Here is a 9937-nt window from a genome sequence, read left to right as displayed (position 1 = left end):
CTCCTCTCATTTATCTCTCCACCCTTCAGGCATTCTGGCTGTATTCCTGATGAAGGGCTTTTGCCCGAAACGTCGATTTTACTGCTCCTCAGATGCTGCCTGAACTGCTGTGCCTTTCCAGCACCTCTAATCCAGAATGAATTCACAATTATCAGGCAGAATAAATGAAATCATGATATGGGGGAATAGTTGACCCAGTCTGACTTCCTGGCAATTTTGACCTCCTCACAGGTCTGGGAACACTGCAAAGGTAGGCAAAGTCATTCTCCAAATTCCCACATGACAAATCCCTTTCCTTGACATTTTATTCAGTGGAATTGTGATTAAGGACATGGATCAAATATTGCTTTTGTGTAATTGCCAATTTTCTCCAACCCACCATAATGCCTAGACTCCAATCTCTAGAATTCTCGTCTTAAATCTCTGCATTGCTCTCTTCCTTGAAGACCCCCCTTCAAATTTACTTCCAACAAATTTTTGGTTGCCTGTTCACAGTTCATGTCAATTTTTGCTGAGTTATTTTCCCCATAAAGTCCATTAGCAAATTGAGGAAAGTTTAAGAATCAATTTACGTGCAAACTTGTTGAAACAATCCCCAGCTTCATTCATTGAGAGAAGTATAACAACAAATACCTTTCTTCACATTGTTCCACAGCTGATCTTTGCTTGAACATTTTTCAAACGCCTCTGGGAGTTTAATTGTGCCAGTGCACAGATACCAGAAAAGGATTCCAAATGCATACACGTCCACAGAATTATCATACTTGCCTAAAGGATCATAGGGGTTGGAAATGGTCAAAAAGAATAGAAAAACAGTATAAGCAACTAAACTTTCAACGTTTGAGAATAAGTCACGTAAGTGCTTTGTGGAGGAATTATAATTCAGCCATAGATTCAATTCGACGTGTAATACCAGTCGACTCTTCCTTATCCTCCCTCCACACACTGATCCTTAAACACAGTCAGCGATTTGTAACACCACGAAAAAAAGCCTCTGATTTCTCCTGACTACTTCCCAATGGGTAGTAATTAGAGGTAAAAACAATGACTGCAGATGCTGGAAACCAGAGTCTAGATTAGAGTGGTGCTGGAAAAGCACAGCAGGTCAGGCAGCATCCAAGGAGCAGGAAAATCGACGTTTCCGGCAAAAGCGCTTCATCAGGAATACAGTGTATTCCTGATGAAGGGCTTTTGTCCGAAATGTCGATTTTCCTGCTCCTTGGATGCTGCCTGAACTGCTGTGCTTTTCCAACACCACTCTAATCTAGACTCTGGTAATCAGAGTGCTAACAGCAGGGTCAATATGGACCGTCTTGGACCTTTGCTTCATAACAAAGAGATTGTAAAGAGGAGGATATCAAGAAAGTAAAGGCATGTAACTGGGAGTTGAAGACCAAGAGTGATCTAAATGAAAGGCAGAAAGTGGTGGAGGGGCAGAATAGTAGCCTCCTGTTCTTTCAGGTAGGTCAACATCAACAAAAGTGACTGTGACAATGTGGATCCCTTGGTGCCAAAATTCATTCAAGTTACACTCAAATAGCTATGTGCAAGATGGTAACTTTGGACACATGCACATGTCTGAAAGCAGCTCTGTCTGGTCTAGAATTGAACTGATGGCTAAATGTCAAAGGCAATACCTGTTCAACTTGCTGTTGTCACACGGCCACTGGAGATTCAGCATGACATTGCTTGAAACGTAATTTGATATTTTCAGTGCCTCAGTGTTGTTTACAGTACAAACAATAGTGCAAGGTTAACAGAGTTTAAATAAGGGATGTCAAAATTAGAACCCCAATCAAAACTGAAGTTGAATTGCAGCTTTACCAGAACAGTCAGTTCCATGCTGTCAAGAGTAGGCTAAAACATGGATCAGAAGTCTGACTGCTCAAGAAAAAACACTAGTTAGGAGCCACTGCATACCTTCCCTGATCTTTCAAAGAAACTTAAATTTCAATGCCTTTAAGGGCAAGATCCAAAAGAACAGCAAAGGGAAAAAAGAACAACAGCTTCAATACCAATGCAGTAAAAGGCAGAAATAATCCTTAAAATTAATCGGCACCAGAAGAGGCTTGGGGCATTTTATTACATCGGAAGGTGCTATATAAAAAGCAGGTCTTGGTATTACACATACATGTCTCAAAACCATGTGCTGGCTGCTCTTTAGTATCTACCACATGAAAGACTTTTTTTTCTTTATGTGTAGGATTTTCAGTCAAGAGAGGGAATCAGACAATGATAAATTTGCTCACCCACCATTGATACACACTGGATAATGGTTGAGATGGAAACACCATTTTAACTTTCTCAGCTGTGAGATAAAGACCTCGAACAGCCAGCTTTGTGGAGCTATTGCAACAGTGCTGAAGCTACAAACCTTAAAGCAGGTACTAACCAATGAGCTAGCTAGCACATCCTACACTGCTTTCCTAACTCCATTAGCTTAGCGAAGCCATCTGGAAATCTCATTCAAGCAATCAAATAACATACCTGAAAACAACTCAGGTGCCATGTGTATAGGGGTCCCCACAATGCTCCCAGACATCATAGCTTCGGGTTTGCAGAATCCCAGGTCAGTGATTTTGGCTCGATTCTGCTTGTCCAACTATGGATCACAAAATAAGACGTGCAAAAAAAATTTGAAATGCAAACCCTCCATTATTTGAGAAAAAGGAAGAGGAAGGAAGGATCACTGGACCTGAAACATGAACTCTGATTTCTCTGCACAGATTTTGCCAGGCCTGCCGAGCTTTATGAGTAATTTCTGTTTTGGTTTCCAAAACCTCAGAGGAGATTCAGTTTACTTTAGTAAAAACTGCTTGTGATGTGGTGCTTACCATATTGTCCAGGAACTGTATTCAAACAGCAAGAGGGAGCTGATGGAATATTCAAAGACAACAACTTTTCCTCAACACTGAAAGACAAACAGCTGACTACTCAGATTCATGGGACCTTCCTGGCTAAGCGCACCCCCAATAGTGCTTTCACAAACAGCATTTTGGTTAATTTCACTCATTGGTTAACCTCTATGTGGTTGCATTCTGAGATAATCAATAAAATAAACAAAATATCAGTGCTGAAAGAATTTGCCTTGATGAAGACAATGTACAACAGACTCGATGGGCCAAATGTCGTATTTCTACTGTAACAGTCTAGAATTATGGAATATTGTATGTCAGGTGGGGGACTGGTGAAAGAACTTCAAGACAATGTCTCTTCCATTGCCTGTACACAGCATTCCTGCTGCAGAAATGGGGGTAAACAGGGTGGACACGGAGGAAATTCACACCCCATTTCATTCTTATAAAATTGAATATTCTGCTTTTTGGCTATTCACCTTGCCCCCAGAGAATAGTGGTTGCACCTCGAAAATCATTTATTCATTACAAAGTGCTTTGAAGGACCCTAACAACAAAAAAAGATAGACTTGCAATTACGTGGCTCCTTTCCTGACTTCGGTAGCCAGCACGGTCTGTTGTATTGATCTTTTATTTCTGCAATGCTGGACATTTATTTCTCTATTGTCTAAGACTGTGAAATTAAAAGTGTGCCAAGGCACTTTGGTCTCAGAGTTGGTGCTGTAATTGGTGATGTATAAACTTTTCACTATACCCATTCAGTGACAATAAAGGCTAGTCTTTTCTATTCAGCCAAGGATTTACTTCTAAAACAGCCACTGTTCAGCACATCCTGTCTGTGCTCTTTCAGGAGAAAAAATAGTGAATTACACATCTCCTTCTCCATATCCATTCCCTCAAGTATCTATTTAATTCACATTTGAAGGCTACTATGGAATATTTACCTACCGTGCCATCAGGCAGTCAACTCCAAATTCTAACCATTCCTTGCATTAGAGGAAAAAAATCTTTTCCCTCATGTCCTACCTGATCCTTTTGCCAATCATAACCAGCCACTAATACTCTGCTCATTCTAAACAATTCATGTTGAGCATGTCTGTTTAGACTTCTCCATTCCAAAGAAAACACATTTTACTCTAAGTCCTAGAACGGTTTCAATAAATTTATTTCGTTACTTCAAAACTACACCATCTTCATAAACAGCAATGCCTAGAATTAGAGAACACGCAGACTGTGGCCCAACTACTAATAGTATTGCATGGATTTAGCAGAAAACCTGGCTTTTGTCAACTTTTACTTTATTTATAAAACTCAGAACATCATTACACTAAAATTACGGATTATTTTTGTCATGATAAAAAGGTACAGTGTGGGTTGACTAATTCGCAAAATAAAACAATGAAACGTATTTCAAGGGTTGCATATCTCTTGTCTTCAATGAAAGAATAAGATCAAAATAAAAAAAGTAGTGTGAATGCTGGAGATCGGGAACAAAAACAAACTGCTGGAAGAGATCAGCAGGGCTGGCAGCATCCATGGGCAGAAAAACTGTTAATGTTTCAAGTCCAATGTGACTTCTTTAGAATTGACTAGGGCTGGAAAATGATCGTTCTTATGCTGCTGATGAAGGAGGAACAAATGGAACAGATCGTGCCCAGAAAAAAGGGAAAATGAAATTACTTTTTTGTTATATAAGCTTGACATACAAAGAAATTAAGAATGCAAGGTTTGAATTGTCAGTTAAACACATATAACCTCTCTTCCAATGAAGATAAATATTGAAGAACCAGCTTAAAATATATTATAAAGAAAGGTTGAGGCAAAGTGGCTTGATCAGTTTGACTTCAAAACCTGGATCATAGCAGACTGATATTGTGATAACAAATATCAAGTTCGTTCAAAGATGGGCGTTTCCTCCCTTTTACATAATTGTGAAAACTAGTTACCACTAACATTGTTCAAAATGAGAGAAGCAGATAGACAGTTTATGCCCAAATCAATTTCAAAATCTAAACAAAATACCATGACTAACAAACCCGGTATCATATCATTAACTAGCAATCTTGTAGCTTCCCTGACCTCAAAATCGCGTCTTCTGAGAAATCTGTTTCGCAAAACTAAACCAAATAAATAAAACAGCACCTTTTGGGCCCTATAAAAATAATTCATTGTATTCAAATGTGTAATTAGCTCACAACACCCGTTTGCCTTATTACCTGAACTCCTAGGTATTTTGCATTTGATTAAACAATTAAATACAACATTAAGTACCATGGACCTACATGATCTGATACACAGGTTAAGTATCGGAATCATTTCAAAGAAGTGGCAACACACACATCTAATTTCATTGGATTCAAAACAAGCAATTCTGGTTAAAAACAAAAAAAAAGACTGCAGCTATATTCACTATACAGCACTGTTCTGTAAATAAAGTCTCCAGAGGGTGAAACTAAACTATGCCTCTTAAATCAGCTGAAATATTGTAAGAACAAAGATAGACAGAAGCACAATTCACAAATCTGCCTTGGTAACAAAGCAGGTAGATGTTAAAGTTGTTGCATATTTTACAAATTCAGATAAATAAAACACCTTGCCATTTCAGATGCCGAAAAGATAAAGTTAAGGCTTTGTGGCAACAGCTTATCATGTTCACAGCTCGATCACAGACTGCATTAGCAGGAATCTCATAAGTATAAAAGCTAATAGGCCTAGATTTGATCACTAACCTTGAAACGGAGTAATCATAGCTGGACAACAGCATGTCCAACTATGAAATTGGCTCAACTCAAAAAAGGTGCAAAGTTACGAGGCCATCAAATGAGTTGTGAAGTACAGGCTAAACTTAGTCAGTCTAAATTACTTTTCAGAAAAGCCAAAAGAATATTTCACATCATTAACCCAGCACATGAAGATTAGTAGAGCAATATATTATTGCCCTCAGAGCAGGACATATTGGAGCATGCTCAAAATCTAACTGACAGAATATAATAACTAAGGAGAAAATGGTTTCACTGACAGTTATGATTTAATCAGTTTCAAAGTTAGTGATAACCAGAGGTAACAGACTCAAAGAAAAAGATTAGAAAAATCCAGGGGATGAGGGGCATCAGAATTATTTCATGCACACGATTGTGGTGTGGAAGTGTGCTGACAAAAATGACAAATTAAATACTGACTTTCAAAAGGGAATCAAATATACACTTGAAAAGACGACATTTTCAAAACTCAGGGTAATGCAAGGAAGTGGTCTCCTAAGAGTGGACAGTTCTTCCAATACGAATGGCATGGACACAATGGGCTGAATAGCCTCCATCTATATAAAAGTAATTCTATGGACATTAAACTTTACTAGAATTGGAATCAATCCTCAGGACACTAAAAAGCTTTCTGCAGCAAGTTACCGCATTCAGTAGCGGTGGAAAGCAGATATTCTAGTCTATTAGATCAGCCTCACTACCCTGCTTCAGCTCAAGACTGAACATTGTTGAGAGATGAACAAGTTTGAAGGAAGAAGTTTAAATCGTCTCCAACAAAGTGACCCATTCTATGTCCAATAGCCAGGTAAAAAGCAGCACAAACCTATCGTATATTGTTGGAACCTCAAGATCTTACCAAGACATTTTTTAATTTGATGTCTCGATGCACAAGGCCTTGGCGATGGAGGAATCGGATACCTTCCACGACATCAAGAGCAATCTGCAAACGTACTTCAAGCTTCAGACCAACCTAGAGATTAGAAGTAGTTTTTAAATTTAGATTAAGACCTTTGTCAATGTGTTTCAGGTAGCCATTGCAATGCCATAGTTTAAAAGTCAACAACTGAACTTGTTAACTGCAATAAACACTCATGGAACCAAGAAATAAACACATCAATTTAGGTCTTATTTAGCTTCCCTTGAGGGAAAAAAGAAGAACCAAAAATGACATGACCCACCTTAAGAAACCAAGAACTATAAATAGAGAAATGGGACATACCACCAGCACATCACTCGAGATGTTCACTGATGATGTTAGCTAGTCATGTGACAAAATGTCAGAAAACTAACCTTCCAGCTCACCGAGCTAACTAACTTACTTATCAACCTGAACAAAAAAGGTCCTTTTCTTTTTAGGAAGACTTAAGTTAGTTTATCTTGGAGATTATAAAGCAACATGAGTGAGTGTGTGAACAAATGCAAGATCCAAATCGAGGCTTTTGTGTCTATTCAGAAGAGATTAAAACCTAAGAAATCTGAAATAGAGTCAGAGATGTACAGCACAGAAACAGACTCTTTGGTCCAACTCATCCATGCCAACCAGAATATCCTAACTTAATCTAGTCCCACTTGCCAGCACTTGGCCCATATCCCTCTAAACCCTTCCTATTCATATACCCATCAAGATGCCTTTCAAATATTGTAATTGTATCAGTATCCACCACTTCCTCTGGCAGCTCATTCCAAACATGCACCATCCTCTGCGTGAAAAAGTTGCCCCTTAGGTCTCTTTTATATCTTTCCCCTCTCACCATAAATCTATGCCCTCTTGTTCTAGACTCCCCCACCCCAGTGAACGCCTTTGTCGTCTATTTATCCTATCCATGCCCTTCATGATTTTATAAACCTCTGAGGTCACCCCTCAGCCTCCGACACTCTAGGAAAAACAGCCCCAGCCTGTTCAGCCTCTCTGTAGCTCAAACCCTACAAACCTGGTAACATCCTTGTAAATGTTTTCCGAGCCCTTTCAAGTTTCACAACATCTTTCCAATAGGAAGGAGACCAGAATTGCATGCAAAAGCGGCCAAACCAATATCCTGGACAGCTGCAACATGACCTCCCAACTCCTATACTCAACACTCTGACCAGAAGGAAAACATACCAAACACCTTCTTCACTATCCTACCTACATGCAACTCTACGATCGCATGGGTGTGCAACCACACCTTAAGATAATGGGTAAAGAGCACTGGGGTAAGTTCTCTTAGGATGACTAACCTACAAGCTACTTTTCCTGTAAAAATGTGCTCAACAACCAGTTGACCAAGGATTAAAAAGTTAATGCAGCAAAGCAGCAAGCTCATAACTGGACGGAAAAAAAAAATAATTCCAGGGCAAGGAATTGGAGACTTGGGATGAAAACAATGGGTTGGATTTTCCAAAGGTGACCAAGTCACACAGACTGCCATTTCTTTTAAAAGTGGGGAGCCCCGCATTTCTCAGAGGACTTCCCACTCAGGGCCTCCACAGGTATGCAGCCATACCCCATTCTGACTGTCACTCCATTGTGCAGATCTGTCAGAGGGTGCAGTCTATCGAGGGATATGAAGCAAAGTCTGGAAAATAAATTTGGGGTGCAGGCCATTCAGAGCTTAATTGAACTAAGTTGGCACAGTTAAATGTCGTGCTCCTAGACTGAGCTAGAGTCCACACATGGAACAGTCAGCTAGCTTCCTGTTTGCCCACCTTCAGTCCAGCATAGAGGTCTCGGTGCAACCTCTCCATGATCAACAGTACAGCAATGCTGGATCCACCTCCATAACTGTAGTCTATTACTGACCCATGAAGATCAACCAGTCGCTCATGTCTGGGTAAAGATCTATTAGAGGGGGGAAAGTAAAACATTAGTTTCTAATTTTAGAAATGCACTGATGAAATTTGTCTGTTCCCAGATTTGGCTGAATTTTCAACGACAGCCAATATAGGCTTCTTGTCTTCTACTCACCTGGATTAGGAACAGTAGTTTAATACACACATTATTATCATTTTATGTGGAGTTTGCATATTGTCTCCATTTCTGCATAGGTTTCCTCCTGGTGCACCATTTCCTTCCACAGTCCAAAGCTGTGCAGATAAGGTGGATTGGCAACGCTAAACTACCCACACAGTGTCCAGGAAGATGCAGGCTAGGTCCATTAGCCATGGAGAAATGTTGGGCGAGGGAGACAGGGTAGGGGTTGTATCTGGGTGGGATGCTCTTCAGTGGGATGGTGTGGACTGGATGGACTGAATGGCCTACTTCTCTGTCAGGGTTCTATGATCTATTTTGATAAACCAGAGGTAGCTGCTAGCATGAATTTCAAACCTGAGGATGTTTGATCTGATGCGAATAGTTCCTTTAAAATTAAATTGTTCCAAATTGCCACATCTGTGATTTCCGAGTCATGATCGGCCAGCCAACCACATCCAGTCCCTCCAAATCTCGAACTTCCTTCTTACCACTACCCTTTTATGAACTATGGCAACATTTTTCATGTATTTACTGAACTTTCAACAAATTTACACTGGAATAGTTCTCTTTAAAACAAAGATCCATTGCGCCAGGACTGGAAGAGAATAACTATCAGCTTCGTTGAGTAGGTGACCAAACAGGTGGATGAAGGTAAAGCGGTGTGTATGGATTTCAGTAAAGCGTTTAATAAGGTTCCCCCACAGTATGCTATTGCACAATTTAGGGAGGCATGGGATTGAGGGGGAGTTAGTGGTTTGGATCAGAATTTGGCGAGCTGAAAGACAACAGAGGGTGGTGGTTGATGGGAAATTTCATCCTGGAGTTCAGTTACTTGTGGTGTACTGTAAGGATCTGTTTTGGAGCCACTGTTGTTTGTCATTTTTATAACTGACCTGGATGAAGGCATAGGAGGATGGGTTAGTAAATTTACGGATGGCTCCAAGGTCGGTAAGAGTTGTGGATAGTGCCGAAGGATGTTGCAGGGTACAGAGGGACATGAATAAGCTGCAGAGCTGGGCTGAAAGGTAGCAAATGTAGTTTAATGTGGAAAAGTGAGAGGTGATTCACTTTGGAAGGACTAACAGGAATGAAGTGTACTGGGCTGATGGTAGATTCTTGGTCGTGTAGATGAGCAGAGAGATCTGTGTCCATGTATGTAGATCCTTGAAAGTTGCCACTCAGGTTGATAGGGTTGGTAAGAAGGTATAAGGTGTTAGCTTTTATTGGTAGAGGGATTGAGTTTCAGAGCCATGAGGTCATGCATCAGCTGAACAAGACACTAGTAAGGCCACAGTTCTAGTCACTGCATTATGGGAAGGATGTGGAAGCTTTGCCAAGGGTTCAGAGGAGATTTACTCGGATGTTGCCTGGTA

The 9937-nt window shown here is 40.2% G+C and overlaps 1 protein-coding gene across 3 annotated transcripts in view; it reads right to left on the bottom strand.

Moving 5' to 3' along the window:
• Positions 1 to 9937, bottom strand: part of dstyk (dual serine/threonine and tyrosine protein kinase) — a 129869-nt gene that overhangs the window by 23133 nt on the left and 96799 nt on the right. For all 3 annotated transcript variants that reach the window (XM_043716404.1, XM_043716403.1, XM_043716405.1), the window contains exons 9-12: positions 8300 to 8432; positions 6471 to 6584; positions 2488 to 2602; positions 634 to 768 (exon numbers count right to left, since the gene is read on the bottom strand). In XM_043716404.1, coding sequence (XP_043572339.1) covers positions 634 to 768; positions 2488 to 2602; positions 6471 to 6584; positions 8300 to 8432 — 497 coding nt within the window. The remainder of the gene's footprint in view (positions 1 to 633; positions 769 to 2487; positions 2603 to 6470; positions 6585 to 8299; positions 8433 to 9937) is intronic.

Source organism: Chiloscyllium plagiosum, chromosome 26 (assembly GCF_004010195.1).
Source record: "Chiloscyllium plagiosum isolate BGI_BamShark_2017 chromosome 26, ASM401019v2, whole genome shotgun sequence".
Taxonomy (NCBI): domain Eukaryota; kingdom Metazoa; phylum Chordata; class Chondrichthyes; order Orectolobiformes; family Hemiscylliidae; genus Chiloscyllium; species Chiloscyllium plagiosum.
The sequence above is the reverse complement of the archived record's forward strand: the minus strand, read 5'-3'. Positions and strand labels throughout refer to the sequence as shown.